The 19,261-nt window shown below is 40.7% G+C and overlaps 3 protein-coding genes across 3 annotated transcripts in view; 2 read left to right on the top strand and 1 right to left on the bottom strand.

Moving 5' to 3' along the window:
- The window catches only part of LOC309488793 (uncharacterized protein), a gene marked incomplete at its 3' end in the record, with an annotated part of 264,286 nt that overhangs the window by 174,565 nt on the left and 70,460 nt on the right, over nucleotides 1-19,261 (top strand). The window lies entirely within an intron of this gene.
- ggh (gamma-glutamyl hydrolase (conjugase, folylpolygammaglutamyl hydrolase)) lies at nucleotides 559-15,546 on the top strand. Its single transcript, XM_082161040.1, has 9 exons — nucleotides 559-736; nucleotides 838-946; nucleotides 2,714-2,764; nucleotides 3,481-3,565; nucleotides 4,473-4,611; nucleotides 7,151-7,257; nucleotides 8,976-9,066; nucleotides 12,353-12,487; nucleotides 15,131-15,546. Exons 1-9 carry the CDS (start codon nucleotides 634-636, stop codon nucleotides 15,250-15,252), a joined length of 942 nt encoding a protein of 313 aa, XP_082017166.1. The 5' UTR covers nucleotides 559-633; the 3' UTR covers nucleotides 15,253-15,546.
- unm_hu7910 (un-named hu7910) overlaps nucleotides 15,372-19,261 on the bottom strand; it is a 44,510-nt gene continuing 40,620 nt past the window's right edge. Inside the window, exon 17 of the mRNA XM_082160924.1 lies at nucleotides 15,372-16,331. Within this exon, the coding sequence (XP_082017050.1) occupies nucleotides 16,181-16,331 (151 nt within the window). The 3' untranslated portion in view covers nucleotides 15,372-16,180. The remainder of the gene's footprint in view (nucleotides 16,332-19,261) is intronic.

Raw genomic sequence — 19,261 nt, 5'->3', positions numbered from 1 at the left:
GCTATTAAGATATAGATGAGAAGGTAATAAGTGACGAGAACGATTGAGTCTTCCTGGCAGAACTTGCGCTAGGCTTCATTTCTGCACACCTAAAGCAGACCTTCGTTATTAAAAAGCTGTCTAACATGAAATATGCCATTACTGAACCAATGATTATAAAACAAAGATTTATTTTTAAATAAAATACTCCTATTGTTCCATATGTAACACCGATGAGGAAGAAAGTTATGCTTGTAAATGAGAGTCCATGCCAGAAGAACTCGTTGATGAAAGTTAGATAGCTTGACAGGGAGTTTATACATATCATAATTACACATTAGAGCAAACTTTACGCCACCAAGTTGCGAGAAGGACTATAAAGATTTTTTATAAAAACTGGCACTGAAATTGGCTATATCCTTTGGATCTTTTACAATTTTGCCATCAACACATCATTTCTCAATTGTTGAAAGGGTAAAATTTAGTTTTTCAAGCTTAAAGAAATATGCAGAATTGAGTTCTCCTTTGGGCACGCGCATTGCTAGAAACACCCATGACGTCACGACCGCGGAAACGAGCTGGAGCTGTCTGTCTGTCACGTGAGGTCACGTGAGGTCTCGCGAGGAAGCGCAACATTTCTCAGGTAAATAAAACATGATCCACTTCTTCTACCTCGCGTGTCTTTTCACAGTTTCCGATTCCGCGTTTTCTAAGCGTTTCGGAGCACCAATAAAAACCAACGATAGACCAATAATCGGTGAGTTGAAAAGTTGTATTAAATAGGCCTACTGTGCATGAGAGTTTTAAACCACTGTATTCTCTTTAAACTTACACTTTAAACCTGTTGTTCTTGTCCAGGTGTTCTCGCGCAGGACGTGTTTAACGCGACGCCTCAGAGAAACGCGTATATCGCGGCGTCGTACGTCAAGTTCCTGGAGTCCGCGGGCGCGCGCGTGATTCCGGTGATGTGAGTTTGTGATTGATTGATTGATTGATTGATTGATTACTTTATTATCCCCATGGGGAAACTGGGAATCAATATTATCCCCATGGGGAACCAATGTACATAAACACAATGTCCCCCCACCCACCCATTACATTGAGAAAATACACTAAAGCCAAGTGATTAAGTCATGAACAGCTTATAAACGAGGTTATATTTCTGATGTGAGATTATAAATGAAGAAACATATTTACATAAATTTGGTAAGTTTTAATAAAAGTTGATATAAAACATTTCATATGTAGTATGTTACGTTGTTGTCACATAACCTCACCATGAAGCTTTTTAATTTAGAAAATGGTGTCATCATCACAGAAATATCTATTAAAAAAAAAGATTTGTATAAAATGTATGGCCAAATTTGGCTTTTATTCTTGGTATATAAAATAACATTGCAACTAGGGCTGCACGATTTGGGGAAAATGTCATATTGCGATTATTGAGGTCAATATTGCGATATAATAAACAAATGTTTTCATGAGTCGGCTTGCTTGGTTCTCAGGGAAATTCACAGATTAGTGATAATGTGGAAATGTGTGTTTCTCAACTCAAACTAGCAACCACAACTAAATGCAGTGTTTTCAAATTAAAATAAATTTTTTTACAAAATTAAATATGACATCTTTGCATTACTGCAAACTTGTTATTGACTCAATAGTACAATAGGATAAAATAAATAGAATAATTAAAAAGAACATACGATTTTGAACATTCTGTCGATATAAACGGGGACATTTAAGCATGATGTAACATATGCTTTATAAACTCATCTGTGGATCATTTTTGGTGTAAGTGTGTGTGATTGTCATTTGGTAACTAAACAGAATTTTATTAAGTTTAGTGACAACATGTTACAATAACTGGCAGGCTTCTGTTTTCATTATTGCTTAACACAAATTTCACGTTTTCAATTCAAATCTTGTGATTTGATTCCGATCTTGATTCAATATTGATTCATTTGGATAAATATTAGGTACAGAATCTCAACTCAAAATATCTTATTTTCATGAGCATACAAATGTTCTTTTTTATTATTCTATTTATTTTATCCTATTGTACTATTGAGTCAATAACAAGTTTGCAGTAATGCAAAGATGTCATATTTAATTTTGTAAAAAATGTTATTTTAATTTGAAAACACTGCATTTAGTTGTGGTTGCTAGTTTGAGTTGAGAAACACACATTTCCGCATTATCACTAATCTGTGCAATTTCCCTGAGAACCAAGCAAGCTAACTCATGAAAACATTTGTTTATTATATCGCAATATTGACCTCGATAATCGCAATATGACATTTTCCCCAAATTGTGCAGCCCTAGTTGCAATCGCATACTTCCCTAAAATCAAAAGGCAAAATCAGTGTGTCTGAATTCACAATACTCATAAAAACCTACTAGTGAGATTCTGAAGTGTGTGTATGATGGACACTTTACTATCCCATGAGGCCACGGGAGAGCATTTATAAATGACAGTGAAGTCACATGATTATGACAACATATCAAATGTAGTACATGTAAATTTAATTCATAATATATTTCATAAAAACATACTTTTTAAATGACGCAGCCAGTGTTGTTCAGATAATTTGCTGCAAATTAGAAGGTTATTTCATTTGTGTTTTGGTCGTAAACTGCACTAATGATGACTGTATTGTAGTAGGCTATACTCTGATGATCAGTTACTGAATCGACACTGAAGCGTTCTCATGTAGTTTATTTTAATGTTCTGTAGGATCAATAGGACTGAAGATGAGTACAAAAGGCTGTTTAAATCCATAAATGGGTGAGTAAATCTGTTATACTGTAAATCTGTGTTAAAGACGTGATTACAGTGAGGAATCGGTGACTCCAGGGTTCGTACAACGTGCTTAAAGTACTTGAGTTTGAGTTTTTCCTGGAAAACCCTGGAAAACAGACATATTTACAAAAAGGTTCTTGAAAAGTGCTTGACTTATTTAAATACAATATATATGAATTTTGTATTTATTTTTTAAACACACATACAATCTTTTCAGGCAATATTAACACTGATAAACCCCCATCAGACGTGTTTTCGATACCAAGTACGGCAACATTATAATATAAAATATTATTTATTGAACAATAATAGGCATTATAAACTTTGTATTTAATATATATATTATTAAATACGTTGTATGTTGAATTTTGGATACCTTATGTAATTTGAGTTTAAAAATTCCTAAAGATATTGTTTTATAAGTGCGATCTCTGATTGAGGTCCTTGAAAACCAAAAAAAGTAGTGCTTGAAAAGTCCTTGAAAGTCCTGGAATTTCTTTTTACAGTTTCTGTACGAACCCTCAACCCTGTCTCTCTTTCTCAATTCAATTTAATTAAAATGAGCTTTATTGGCAAAGCAATAGACATATATACAAACATATAGATAAATAAAAGGGGAAAAAAAACATTTCCATATTATACATAAATATCACAATACATTTAATTTTTTTATAAATACAGTATATTTCCTCTCTCTCTAGAGTCCTGTTCCCTGGAGGCAGCGTCAGTTTAAAATCATCCAAATATTCCAAAACTGCCACCATTTTCTACAGACTCGCTCTCGAGGTGTGTGTCAGTTTTTGCACTCTGTATATGCAATACAAAATGTTGTGGTATTTTAATTTTTCATTGCAGTATCTCGGGATGCACGATATTCCGGCCGAAAATATAGTTTTACATTTATAATAAAAAAAGTTTGAGACACTTCAGATGCGCTCTGTTCACCATGATGGTTTTGAAAAAGGAAAATACAGTAAAGTGCAACATGTGTATACTGTCATATCGGCTGCATAAAATCATAATGAGAGTATTATAATTGTGTGTTTGAGACGTGGATTTTAATGGTGAGACTTTTGTTTTTGTAATCAGGCTTTAAAAAATTATACAAAAACTTTGAATTAGATTTATCAGCCAATATATCGGTTATCGGCTTTCAAATATAAAGTATTATCGGCATTGGCCAAAATGTTAAAGGGATAGTTCACTTTGAAATAAATTTTTGGTATGTTTTAGCTTACCTCAAGGGCATCCAAGATGTAGGTGTCTTTTTTTCCGCAGTAGTTTCAATTTTTATATTTTTAGGTCAAACCGTTCTTGTCTGTCGGACATGGCTGTGTATAAGAGGTAAAAACAATATAAATACTGTTCGTTTTCTCACACAAACCGCTCGTTTCGTGTCTTAGGCCATCAATGTGTACTTACGATGGGGAATTGTTTAATTTGGACGACGGGGAATTGTTTTAATTTAGACTCTGTGCTTGTGTTTTGAGATAATGACCATAGACCTGCATTATATGACTGACAGACAAGAACGGTTTGACCTAAAAATATAAAAATTGAAACTACTGCGGAAAAAAAGACACCTACATCTTGGATGCCCTTGAGGTAAGCTAAAACATACCAAAAATTTATTTCAAAGTGAACTATCCCTTTAATATCGGTGCATCCCTACAGTATCTCTGTGTGTTAACAGGCCAATTCAAAGGGGGATTATTTCCCAGTATGGGGAACCTGTCTAGGGTTCGAGATGCTCACACTGCTAACCAGCGGCGAGTCGCTCCTGTCCCACACAAACACTAAAGGAGTCGCTCTGCCCCTGAACTTCACTGACGGTAAGAAGAACACTGGATAAAGTTACATGATGGTTAATGTTTATTATCAGTTGATTTCCAGTGATACATTTCACAAAAATGGATTACTTGCTTGTTACTCAATGACGTACTGTGAAGTTCCCTCTCGAGAATGGTTCACTCATATTGCGTCTGCTAGACACTATGGGAAAACTCCTTTTCTCGGGAATATTGAAGTGTTAATTTAAAACACAGTGGAGCTGCGCAGCCAGCACAGTGCAGCGCTGTATAGCATGCTGATTGGCTGGGCTGCAGGAACTGCACGAACCTATGGCGAAGCGGTGAGGGGGCAACCTATCAGGGCACTTCCCGCCTTGCGCATGCAGAAACCCTCCAAAATGGGCGTGGCTGCTGACTATATAAGCGGCCCATTTCGCCATAGGAATTAGATTTAATCTCCTTCAGCAACGGCTCTCCTCTTAGCTGATTTTCAGCAGAGGAGTGCCGTCAGTGCTGATTCGCCGTTTCCCGAATAGTATCCTTTATAAAGAGCAATTCCTAAAGAGCAAATTTCTCTAAAAGAGCACACGGCGTTGTTGCAAATGCCGCGCTCAGAGCGGCTCTGCATGCCTCAGACGGGCATAGTGAGTGCGTTTCTTGCCTGGGCCGCAGCCACGCTGAAGCTGCACTCACTCTCCTCTCTGCGCTCGCGGCTAGCTTTCCTCTCAGAGAGCGACCCTGCCCCTCGCGCCCTCCCTTTCCCGCCCTCCTCGAACCGCGGAGGAAGAAACGGCGGGGTCAGAGGATGAATGAGCGTTCAGAGACGAGTGAGCCCACACCGGCCCCGTCCCAGCGTACCTCACTCTCTCCAGAGAGAGACATTTCTCCGGTGCTATTCACCAAAACGGACCGGCTCCCCTCCCTTGAAGTGGCCGGCCTCGTTTCCTTCGGTGGATCGGAGGAGGATAACAACGACAGCCTGTCATTGGCTGCGTCCGAAGGCGAGGATTGGACGGGCTCAACCATCGACCCCGCCCCCCGTCTCAGTCCAGCAGAAGTGGCGCCCAGCTTATCCGCGTTCTCGCCAGGGCCGTCGAGGAGCTTGGCCTCGATTGGTCTTCACCAGAAGAGCCAACTAGAAGCCGCCTCGACGTGGAGTCATGGCGCGCCCCCTACTCGGCCCACCTACGCACTTCAGCCTGTGCTGCGCTCTCAACCCTCTCAACCAGCCTTCCATGCTCCTGTGGTCGGCCAATCCTTGGGAAGGAACGCTTCCTGCCTTGAGTTTGGGCCCAATGACTCCAAAGTCGTCCTCAAACCAAGACATGGCTATGTACCCAAGGTGCTCTCGACTCCGTTCAGAGCCCAGGTCATTTCGCTATCGGCCCTTCCCCTATCGGAAGATGATAAGAGAATTGAGTCTACTCTGCCCTGTTAGGGCTCTCAGAGTTTATTTAGAGCGTTCTGCCCCGTTCAGACAGTCGGAACAGCTCTTTGTATGCTTCGACGGCCGCACCAAAGGGCTCCCGATCACGAAGCAGAGATTGTCACGATGGATAATGGACGCTATCTCTTTAGCCTACGCCTCAATGGGCCTTCAATGCCCCATAGGCGTCAGGGCCCATTCCACAAGGAGAATGGCCTCTTCATGGGCATGGTCCAGTAGCGTACAATTGAAGACATTTGTGCGGCGGCCGCTTGGTCTTCACCGTCCACATTTGTACGATTTTATAACTTGGAAGTGCCAGGTCTGCAGGCACGAGTCCTTTCTATCTAGGAGGTCTTGGACCCTGAAGGTCCCAAACCTCTAGGTATCCCTTTGTGGGCTCCGACATTGGTCCGGTCCCCGTTGGATTTTGACTTTTAGTTATACTATAAGCCTCGGGCTCCACAGCCCCAGACGGTAGTTCAGAGCGAAGTCGTCAGCTAATAGCACAGCGTTTTGAAATGGGTTCCCATAGCGTCTAGCAGACGCAATACGAGTGAACCATTCTCGAAAGGGTTACTGACGTAACCTTGGTTCCCTGAGAGTAACGGGAACGAGTATTGCGTAGACGCCCGTGCTATTAAGCTCCACGTTCAGGTGCTGTCGCTTCAGTCGATCTAACCTGATACCTATGGCGAAATGTGCCGCTTATATAGTCAGCAGCCATGGTCATTTTGGCGGGTTTCGGCATGCGCAAGGCGGGAAGCGCCCTGATAGGTTTGCGCGTCCTCACCGCTTCGCCATAGGTTCGTGCAGTTCCCGCAGCCCAGCCAATCAGCACGCTATACAGCTCTGCACTGTGCTGGCTGTGCAGCTGTACTGCGTTTTAAAATAAAGGCTTCAATATTCTCGAGAAAAGGAGTTTTCTCATAGCGTAAGCTAGCCTTACGCAATACTCGTTCCCGTTACTCTCAGGGAACCGAGGTTACGTCAGTAACCGAGTACGTTATTACCATGGTATGGTACCGCTGCAGTGCGGCTAGTATTAATTACTCAGAAAAGTGATGAATATTTTTTGTTTCCAAATTAAGTCTTGATGTTATCATCATGATAAATGCATAAATATAAGTACTGGTTTCATCCGATACGGTTTAGATGTCAGAGACGGTCGACTGTTCAAAGAGTTTCCAGAGGAGCTTCTGAAATCTCTGGCAACCGAACGGCTCACAGTAAACTCTCATCAGTGGAGTATTACGACTGAGGTAACAATCATTACTCTTCACCATTCAACTGATAACCCTTCATCTCTGGCTTCTGATTAAAGGTGCATTGTGTAATATTTAGGAGGATCTGTTGACAGAAATGCAAGATTATATACATAACTATGTTCTCAGTGGTGTATAAAGAGCTTACTTAACGAACTGTTATGTTTTTATTACCTTAGAATGAGGCATTTCTCTCTACACACACCGCGGGGTCTCCTTACATCCACATGTTTCTACGGTGGCCCTGAACAGACAAACGCGTTTTGTCACTGTGTTGTTCTTCGTGTAAAGAAGCTAGCTAAAGTCAGCGAATAAAACACTGACACAATGACGATCAAGTAACAATAATATTCACAATAACATATTGTTTTATTGGATAATTAAGTAAACATAATTTCTTAATTTATCTTTGTAAAGAAACCTCATTGTTTAACTGGCTACTCTCTGCTGTCTCAGACGACGACATCACTTCCTGTCGGCCACCGTAACTTCTGTTGGGTGCAATTCGCAACCTCACCACTAGATGCCGCTAAAACTTACACACTGCACCTTTACGTTTATAAACTGAAGATTAAATGTTATCAAAATAAAAAATATATAATAAGTGTTAATTATGAAGTATGTAAGATTTTATGTTAAAAACACAGTTTATTGTTCAGTAACTACTATTAGATTCATGGGTTTGTCTCTCCCATATAGTGTAAACATTGAGCCTCCCGTTTAAATCACCATTTACAAAATCATTAGACTAACTCCTGTATAAAATCTAGTGATCATGGCATTTATTTTGGATGATTTACAGTTGCTTATATGGAGAAGTTTGATAGCCTATTCATTGGATAGCTGACTAGCCTATTTATGCTATTGGTTGCTAGCTAGCTAAATTAAGTAGACTGTGATCTATCTAATTTGTTTGTCTATTGCATCTTTTGTGTTACACAATTTCTTCAAGAAATTGTGTAACACAAAAGATGCAATAGACAAAAAACAAACAAAAACAAAAAAAACAGCCTTGACATCTGCGTTTTTAAAGCCATCTCAAACATCATTTTCCTTTAACCCAAAAATATCAATAACTAATTTTTGGCCAAAAATAAAGTTACTGCCTTTTGTCTTTGTAGGGCAGAGATGTGTTTTGACTACTTTTTGTATGTTGTTTGATCTCTTTTCAAAGACGACACATGTATTGCTGAAGTGAAAAAAGTTTTAAAAAGTGAACGTTAAAAAAGTTACAGAATTTTACGTTTATGGTTATGAAAAATGCAAAAATACTATTTAAAATTTTTATATGGAGGAGGAGTGTGACTGTTGTTTTCAGGACCATTTAACCTGTTCGAATCATGTCCATGATTGTTGTTTTGTGTTCACATAACAAGTGCCAAAACCTTTAGCAAGTTTTGTACCATTCCGATGAAGAAAGAAAATTCAAAAACAAACACAAATGTAACATTTTTCGGTCAAAAATGACCGAAGAGCACCAGAGGGTTAAGCCATTGGAAAGAGCACCTCATTTAAATGTGTATGAACAGCGCCCCCTACTGTATAACAGTGATAACATGGATTGCTGGAACATTCAGTCAATGGCGGGAAAGAGTTAAAACTGCAATGTACAAAACAAAGACTTTTTTTTTAGACATATCTCACGTAATGAATTCCTGTTCAATTCAAACTATTTATTTTTATTTTTGCTGAATGAAGTGAAATGTTTATTTCAGAACTTCGCAAAGAGTGAGAAACTGAAGAGCTTCTACAGGGTTTTGAGCACAAACTCAGATGGACAGAACGAGTTCGTGTCCACAATGGAAGGTGAGTGAAATAATAAAAATAATAATCAGAGATATATTCTTCTCTTCACATGTACACTACCAGTCAAAAGTTTGGGATCGGTTCGATTTTTTATCTTTTTAAAAGAAGTCTATGGAAGTAAAATAATGACAAATGTTTCTGAAACAAAAATAGCTTGTTGAATTGCACTACTTGAAAAAATATGCATTGCATTAACCCTGCTTGCATTTTAATGGGCTGAAATTCAGCTTTTATCACAGGAATAAATTACACTTTACTATATATTCACATAGAAAACAGTTATTTTAAATTGTCATAATCCATCCATCCATCCATCTTATTCCGCTTATCCGGGGCCGGGTCACGGGGGCAGCAGTCTAAGCAAAGATGCCCAGACTTCCCTCTCCCTAGACACTTCCTCCAGCTCTTCCGGGGGGACACCGAGGCGTTCCCAGGACAGCTGGGAGACATAGTCCCTCCAGCGTGTTCTAGGTCTTCTCCGAGGTCTCCTCCCGGTGAGACGCGCCCGGAACACCTTCCCGGTAAGGCGTCCAGGAGGCATCCAGGACAGATGCCCGAGCCACCTCAGCTGACCCCTCTTGATGTGAAGGAGCAGCGGCACTACTCTGAGCTCCTCCCGAGTGACCGAGCTCCTCACCCTATCTCTAAGGGATCGCCCAGCCACCCTGCGGAGAAAGCTCATTTCGGCCGCCTGTATCCGGGATCTTGTCCTTTCGGTCATGACCCACAGCTCATGGCCATAGGTGAGAGTAGGAACGTAGATTGACCGGTAAATCGAGAGCTTTGCCTTGTGTTTCAGCTCCTTCTTCACCACGACAGACTGGTACATCGACCGCATTACTGCAGAAGCTGCACCGGTCCGTCTGTCAATCTCCCGTTCCATCCACTCGTGAACAAGACCCCAAGATACTTGAACTCCTCCACTTGAGGCAGGAACTCTCCACCAACCTGAAGTGGACAAGCCACCCTTTTCCGACTGAGAACCATGGTTTCGGATTTGGAGGCGCTGATTCTCACCCCAGCCGCTTCACACTCGGCTGCAAACTGTCCCAGTGCATGCTGAAGGTCCTGGTCTGATGGGGCCAGCACGACAACATCATCCGCAAAGAGCAGAGATGAAATCGTGTGATCCCCAAACCTGACACCCTCCGGCCCCTGGCTGCGCCTAGAAATTCTGTCCATAAAAATTATGAACAGAACCGGCAACAAAGGGCAGCCCTGCCGGAGTCCAACATGCACTGGGAACAAGTCTGACTGGCAATGCGAATCAAGCTCCTGCTCCGGTCGTACAGGGACCGGACAGCCCTTAGCAAAGGACCCCGGACCCAATACTCCCAGAGCACCCTCCACAGAACACCGCAAGGGACACAGTCGAATCCCTTCTCCAAATCCACAAAGCACATGTGGATTGGTTGAGCAAACTCCCAGGAACCCTCCAGCACACTGGAGAGGGTATAGAGCTGGTCCAGTGTTCCACGGCCGGGACGAAAACCGCACTGTTCCCCCTGAATCCGAGGTTCTACTATCGGCCGTATTCTCCTCTCCAGTACCCTGGCATAGACTTTCCCCGGGGAGGCTGAGAAGTGTGATCCCCGACCGCCACGCGATACTGCAGAGGCGTGTCAGCCAAGACAGCCCCACAACATCCAGAGACTTGAGGTACTCAGGGCGGATCTCATCCACCCCTGGTGCCTTGCCACCAAGGAGCTTCTTGACTAGCTCGGTGACTTCAGCTTGGGTGATGGACGAGTCCACCTCCGAGCCCTCGGCCTCTGCTTCCTCAATGGAAGACGTGTCAGCGGGATTGAGGAGATCCTCGAAGTATTCCTTCCACCGTCCGATAACATTCCCAGTCGAGGTCAACAGATGCCCACCTCCACTGTAAACAGCGTTGGTAGGGCACTGCTTCCCTCTCCTGAGGCGCCGGACAGTTTGCCAGAATCTCTTACAGTACGTTTGGGTCTGTCGAGTCTGTCTAGCTTCCTCCCCCGCCATCGGATCCAACTCAGCACCAGGTGGTGATCAGTTGACAGCTCCGCCCCTCTCTTCACCCGAGTGTCCAAGACATACGGCCGGAGGTCGGATGAAACGACCACAAAGTCGATAATCAACCTCCGGCCTAGGGTGTCCTGGTGCCACGTGCACTGATGGACATCCTTATGCTTGAACATGGTGTTCGTTATGGACAAGCTGTAACTAGCACACAAGTCCAATAACAGAACACCGCTCGGGTTCAGATCAGGGGGGCCATTCCTCCAAATCACGCCCCTCCAGGTGTCGCTACCCACGTGGGCATTGAAGTCCCCCAGTAGAACGATGGAGTCCCCAGTCGGAGCACTTTCCAGCACACCTCCCAGAGACCCCAAGAAGGCCGGGTACTCTGCACTGCCATTTGGCCCATAGGCGCACATGACAGTGAGAGACCTATCCCCAACCCGAAGGCGCAGGGAAGCGACCCTCTCGTTCACCGGGGTAAACTCCAACACATGGCGGCTGAGCTGGGCAACTCCAGAGTGGTAGAGAGTCCATCCTCTCTCAAGGAGTGTGGTTCCAGAGCCCAAGCCGTGCGTAGAGGTGATCCCGATTATCTCTAGTCGGTACCTCTCAACCTCACGCACAATCTCAGGCTCCTTCCCCGCCAGCGAGGTGACGTTCCACGTCCCTAGAGCTAGTTTACGTGTCCAGGGATCTGGTTGTCGAGGCTCCCACCTTCGGCTGCCGCCTGATCCACTAAGCACCGGCCCCTTAAGGTCCCTCCTGCAGGTGGTGAGCCCACGGGAAGGTGGCCCCACGTCGCTCCTTCGGGCTAAACCCGGCCGGACCCCATGGGGGGAGGCCCGGCCACCAGGCGCTCACATACGAGCCCCAACCCCGGGCCTGGCTCCAGGGTGGGGCCCTGGCTGCACAATGCCGGGTGACGTCACGGTCCTCGATTTTAAGTCCATCATAAAAGGTTTTTGAACCGCTCTTAGTCTGACCCGTCACCTAGGACCTGTTTGCCTTGGGAGACCCTACCAGGGGTCATTCGGGTACTCAAACCCCTCCACCACGATAAGGTGGCAGTTCAAGGAGGGGTAAATTGTCATAATATAAAAAAATAAAAAAAAATTATCAAATGAATGCAGCCTTGATGAGCAAAAGAGGCTTTTCTTTAAAAAAAAAACATAAAAAATCGTACAGATCCCAAACGTTTGACTGTGTGTGTCGTGTGTGTATTCTACGCCTTTATAGAATAAATAGCAGAAATGATGTTGTTTTCACGACCGTCTCTCGTGTGTTTTCACAGCGTATAATTTCCCCATCTACGCGACTCAATGGCATCCGGAGAAAAATGCGTTTGAGTGGAGACGTCCGTATATTCCGCACTCGGGCCGAGCCGCTGAGACCGGCTTCTACACTGCACACTTCTTCATCAGCGAGGGTATCACGATCAATCTGCGTTTACTCGCTGCTTATTATATTCATTTGCCATTTGATTCCTTTAAGGCGAGACACCGCTGGTGAATAGGGTACAGAAATAAAGTTATAATAAGTCAAAGTTTTTACAGAGAAGATTTTGGAAATCTATTTTTATCACTGATTGATTACATTAATAATTGCACAAATTTGTATTACAATTTTTCTGAAATGTTATGTTTGAATATGCAAATGAGGCATTATCTAATTAAATATGCACTAATTTGCATACATTTTGAAAATTGGGATGAAGTCAGGTTATTTTATTTCTTTATATAAATACAGGGACGTGCACAGACATTTTGAGGGGCAGGGGCTCAAGTGAAATAAAGGGCACTTCTCATACGTATTTTTTTTCTTTTTATAAACAAAAAAGTATATATATTAACACAACTCTGACTTCCTTTTTAAAAAAATAATTTAAAAAGTTAATTAATTTTATCTTCCTCAAACTCACGCAATTGTTTCATTTTCAAAAGATGTCTACAAAATAATCAGTTTACACATAAACCATGGTCTCCTTAGTATTCACTAGGTTTATAGAGCAGCAAAGGAAACCATTCCACAATGTGCATGTTTTGAAAACATTTTCTGTGCTACTAGTTTCAAGTATATATGAAGAGTTCAGATGAAAAAGCCTCTAAGTGCCATCTGAAATTTTCTTCTAAAATGAGCATTTTTTTTCAAGCTCGTATATTTAAGTTCAGTAATTTAACTTAAATGACAATTAAGAAGTAATTTTCATTGCCAGTTATGTGAAATAAGTGAACATAAACATACAAGCTTGATAAAAATGATCATTATAGAAGGACATTTCAGATGGCACTTAGAGGCTTTTTCATCTGTACTCTTCATATTTAGAATAACCTAAATAACTGCATCAAGCAGAGGGGCGTGTTTTACTAATAATTTGTTTATTTTTGCACAAGGCACTACATCGTTTTAATTATTTTGGTGTTATCAGAATACATAACACTTTAAAATTAAACTTACAAAAATAATTGAGTAAAAATTCAATAAAAGCCAATGTCATGTATTTGTGGTTGTATGGAATACTATTTTATAAAGGTTTAGAGGAAATAAAAAAAGTAAAATTACTCATAAATAAAAAGTTAATTTATAAATATTGTTATTTTTAATGTTTAATGTTAACTTATTTCTACTCAGTTTTATTTATTAATGTAGGCTACCAGATGCAGTTACTCAGATTTACTAAATTTTTTAGAGTGTATCCTCCATCTGTTTGCATCTGTAGATTTCTTCTAAATTCACCAATTTAGATTTCTAAATTTCAGGGGGAAAGACTCTTGATAGAAGTCATTAACTGAGGACGTTCTGTATGCAAATTAGGCGTCAACTAGTTAAAATGCGCACATTTGCATCTAATTGACAGGGCAATGCAGGTAAATAGGATAAACAAAATAACTAAAGCATATCACCTGGTGGTGATATATGCTTATTTTATTAACTTATTTTATTACATGGCTTGGTTGAATTCCAATGTAGAATGCGGTGTGTTATTTCTTGATAAGAGACCGCTGTGCGGAGTATAACAGACCGTTGCCATGAAAAACAGAGGGTTGCTATGGACTCACAGGATTCTAACCGTAGAGACGGAGCGGACTATTTTCTTTAGCGGAAGCAATACAATCGGGTTTAACAATCGGGGGAGAGGGAGCGCTTCAGAACTCCTTACCTGATATTTAGATATACCATTCTTCAATAAATATATTTGTTTGACAGGGAAGCTGTGCGCAAACAGAAATATATATTATTTTAAAAAAACAAAAAACAAAAAAAAGCACCCCAGAAAAAAGGGCACTTTCTCTCCAGGAATAAAAAGGGCAGGTGCTCAAGCCCCCTTTGATGTCTATGTGTGCACGTGCCTGTATAAATATATATATATAGAGAGTCAAAGTTTTAACAGAGGGGATTTTGGGTTTCTCTTTTTATCACTCCATAAATCAGAAAATACTGTCAACAGGCAAAAAACTTATAGATATCACCATACTTCACCACTTGATTGATTACATTAATAATTGCAAACAATTTTTGTATTATAAGTTTTCTGAAATGTAATGTATAAATATGCAAATGAGGCGTTATCTAATTAAATATGCACCAATTTGTATACTTCTAGAACAAAACTCTGAACATTGGATAAAGTCAGGTTCAAAATTCTTGTTTCTTTATATATATATATATATTAAAGTCAAAGTTTTTACAGAGAAGATTTTGGAAATCTCTTTTTATCACTCCATAAATCAGAAAATATTGTCAAAAGGCAAAAATAAATACATTTTCACCTTATTTTTAGGAATAAAATGTTGTATAAAATCAGGAAAATTACATATGAACAAACCCCTGTGTAAAAACTTCCAGAATATAGATCAGAATGTGTCAGTGTGACTGAAGAGAAGATAAAACTCATTTTGAGAAACCAGCCTTTAAAAAGATTAAAACTGCAATTAAAATCTACAGACGCAAATATGAAAAACACTTTATGAAAAGCCACACAATCTCAAAATTGACAGATGCATGAACACAGTGTTTGCCTCGTCTAATGAATGAATGAACACATTATGAATAATAACTTTCTGTTTTGCAGCGAGGAAGAGTGTCCACAGTTTCCGCAGTGTGAAGGAAGAGAGGAAAGCCTTGATCTATAACTATAAACCGGAGTACACTGGAACACGCAGTGCCTTTGAACAGATCTATTACTTTGATTAGGGAAATCTGTATTCATTTCATTATTATTATTATTATTATTATTTCATTTAATTTACAAATTGAAACTGCACAACTGTGACGGGAAGAGGATCAATCAAACTGAATTATAATGGAGAGGATGTTTTTTCAGAATTTAATAATTCACAATCAACACAAACAACAAACATTTGCCATGTAAACAAACATGTACATAAACAAAAAATCATGTATAATCTGTAGTGTTAATAAAACATGTGCTCTGATGAAAACATTTCCAGAAAAATAAAGAAATGCAGTTTGCAAAATACAATGTCATATTCACTTCTTTTGACTCATTCTTGACCTTAATAGTTTCTACGGTTGGAAAAAGGCACGAAGTGATGATGTTTTTCTCTCTTAATGATCATTTATGTATTCATATTCACACATACACAAACTTTAACCCACAACATACAGTGCAATGCTCAATCATATCTATAACTTTATAAAAAAAAGTGACTTAAGTCTCAGTTTTTCTGTTAGAAACAGCAAATGCAACTTTCTCATATTCTGATCTCTTAATTCTCCCATAACTGTGTGTAAATTAACCCTTCAATCTCACATAATCTATAAATCTGTCTTTAATATTACTGTTGAGCCCTAAAAAACACATCCTTCTGAAACATGATTTCAAATCATATTTGCTTTACAAAATTAAGATCTTGAATATTATTAGGTGATTATGTTCTCATGTTACGCACAACTAAAAACAATATGATTCATAGAACTTATACATTCACATTGCCTTGGAAGTTTGTGGTTTATGAAAACTGCAGAGAGCGCTCTGATTGGCTGTTGACCAGCTCTTCGAGGTTTGTGATTGGCTGTTATCCTCTATATGGGTGAGAGAGTCTGCCTCTGTGATTGGCTGTTGACCTACTCTTTGAGCTCTGTGATTGGCTGTCATCCTCTATATGGGTGAGAGAGTCTGCCTCTGTGATTGGCTGAGCTCGGGGTGCCAAACGTCCACGATGAAGATGAGTCTGAATGTTTCTGCCTCCTGCCAGACTTCATGCTCGAACGAGTCGTCAAATATTAATACTTTTCCTTCTTCCCACTCCCTGAAACACGATCAACAGTCACTGAATACATTGAGTCATCCCACACATTAATTCCTAAAAAAAACTATCCAAGTTTCATCCACTCGCCAATTTTTATTCACATTTGCTGTGTTCATTCATTTAGCCTGTCAATAGTAGGCCCTGAAAAAAGGCTTTGTGAAGCTTCGAAACCTTTGCTTCGAACGGCCAAAGTCACGTGATTTTTCAGTTTCTAAACACTTCGAAATTTCAATGTTTCGCCGCTAGGGGGCGATGATCTCCGTGAACCCCAGTGTAGGGAGAAACGAAGCGTTTCAGAACTTTGAATCAGTTGATTCACTAAATGATTCACTGATGGAAGCCCCACTCGCTGGCGACCCCTGCTGGTCAGAACAGTGTAAATGCAGCGAAAACTCAGTCAAAACATGCAGAAAAACAGCTTTTACAAACCAACTGCACTTTCGGTCATCTATTAAATTAACGAATCATCTTAAACCACTAAATATGACGTGTCTCTATAATATGTGTTATTTTATTAAATTGTAGAGCTTGTATTGTTAGTTTTATGGAGAGCTTGGTTAATCAGACCAGTAAGAGACTTAACTACAACTCTTTTTTTGTATTACACAAATGTGTCGTTAAATGCCTACAAATGTATAAAACTGATCCGAGATCAGGTAAATATCATCACTAGACACTGGTTCACGGGTTCACAGAGATCATCGCCCCCTAGCGGCGAAACATTGACATTTGAAAACAGTGATGACGTAACTAAAAATCATGTGACTTTGGCAGTTTGATATTCGCTCCGAATCACTGGTTCCAAACAATTGATTCACAAAGAATTCGAAGCTTCAAGAATCAAGTTTTGAAAACACTTATTGGTTTTTATTAACCAAGGTCTACATAAAACAACCAAAACAAGCTCTACAATTAATACAATTACACATATTATAGAGGTATTATATGATTTGTTAATTACATTTAATAGATGACAGCATCAAATGAAACTGCAAACTGCAGTTGGTTTGTAAAAGCTGTTTTTCTGCATGTTTTGACTGAGTTTTCGCTGCATTTACACTGTTTGACCAGCAGGGGTCGCCAGCGCTTCCAAACAGTGAATCATGTAGCGAATCAACTGATTCAAAGCTCTGAAACGCTTCGATTCTCCCAACACAAGCTGAACCATTTAAAAACTACAGTATTGTAATGAATGCAGTGTTAATGAGTGTGTAAAGCTGACCTGGTCTGGTTTGTACAGTGTTAATGAGTGTGTAAAGCTGACCTGGTCTGGTTTGTACAGTTAATGAGTGTGTAAAGCTGACCTGGTCTGGTTTGTACAGTGTTAATGAGTGTGTAAAGCTGACCTGGTCTGGTTTGTTCAGTGTTAATGAGTGTGTAAAGCTGACCAGGTCTGGTTTTTACAGTGTTAATGAGTGTGTAAAGCTGACCTGGTCTGGTTTGTACAGTTAATGAGTGTGTAAAGCTGACCTGGTCTGGTTTGTAAAGTGTTAATGAGTGTGTAAAGCTGACCTAGTCTGGTTTGTTCAGTGTTAATGAATGTGTAAAGCTGACCTGGGTCTGGTTTGAACAGTGTTAATGAGTGTGTAAAGCTGACCTGGTCTGGTTTGTACAGTTAATGAGTGTGTAAAGCTGACCTGGTCTGGTTTGTACAGTGTTAATGAGTGTGTAAAGCTGACCTGGTCTGGTTTGTAGTGTTAATGAGTGTGTAAAGCTGACCTGGTCTGGTTTGAACAGTGTTAATGAGTGTAAAGCTGACCTGGTCTGGTTTGTTCAGTGTTAATGAGTGTGTAAAGCTGACCTGGTCTGGTTTGTCCAATGTTAATGAGTGTGTAAAGCTGACCTGGTCTGGTTTGTTCAGTGTTAATGAGTGTGTAAAGCTGACCTGGTCTGGTTTGTACAGTGTCAATGAGTGTGTAAAGCTGACCTGGTCTGGTTTGAACAGTGTTAATGAGTGTGTAAAGCTGACCTGGTCTGGTTTGTTCAGTGTTAATGAGTGTGTAAAGCTGACCTGGTCTGGTTTGTCCAATGTTAATGAGTGTGTAAAGCTGACCTGGTCTGGTTTGTTCAGTGTTAATGAGTGTGTAAAGCTGACCTGGTCTGGTTTGTACAGTGTTAATGAGTGTGTAAAGCTGACCTGGTCTGGTTTGAACAGTGTTAATGAGTGTGTAAAGCTGACCTGGTCTGGTTTGTTCAGTGTTAATGAGTGTGTAAAGCTGACCTGGTCTGGTTTGTCCAATGTTAATGAGTGTGTAAAGCTGACCTGGTCTGGTTTGTTCAGTGTTAATGAGTGTGTAAAGCTGACCTGGTCTGGTTTGTACAGTGTTAATGAGTGTGTAAAGCTGACCTGGTCTGGTTTGTACAGTTAATGAGTGTGTAAAGCTGACCTGGTCTGGTTTGTACAGTGTTAATGAGTGTGTAAAGCTGACCTGGTCTGGTTTGTAGTGTTAATGAGTGTGTAAAGCTGACCTGGTCTGGTTTGAACAGTGTTAATGAGTGTGTAAAGCTGACCTGGTCTGGTTTGTTCAGTGTTAATGAGTGTGTAAAGCTGACCTGGTCTGGTTTGTCCAATGTTAATGAGTGTGTAAAGCTGACCTGGTCTGGTTTGTTCAGTGTTAATGAGTGTGTAAAGCTGACCTGGTCTGGTTTGTACAGTGTCAATGAGTGTGTAAAGCTGACCTGGTCTGGTTTGTCCAATGTTAATGAGTGTGTAAAGCTGACCTGGTCTGGTTTGTACAGTGTTAATGAGTGTGTAAAGCTGACCTGGTCTGGTTTGTCCAGTGTTAATGAGTGTGTAAAGCTGACCTGGTCTGGTTTGTTCAGTGTTAATGAGTGTGTAAAGCTGACCTGGTCTGGTTTGTCCAATGTTAATGAGTGTGTAAAGCTGACCTGGTCTGGTTTGTTCAGTGTTAATGAGTGTGTAAAGCTGA

This window comes from Leuciscus leuciscus (genome assembly GCF_965113295.1).
Source record: "Leuciscus leuciscus genome assembly, chromosome: 2".
Taxonomy (NCBI): Eukaryota; Metazoa; Chordata; class Actinopteri; order Cypriniformes; family Leuciscidae; genus Leuciscus; species Leuciscus leuciscus.
Note: the sequence above shows the minus strand (reverse complement) of the source record. Positions and strands in the feature narration are given on the sequence as shown.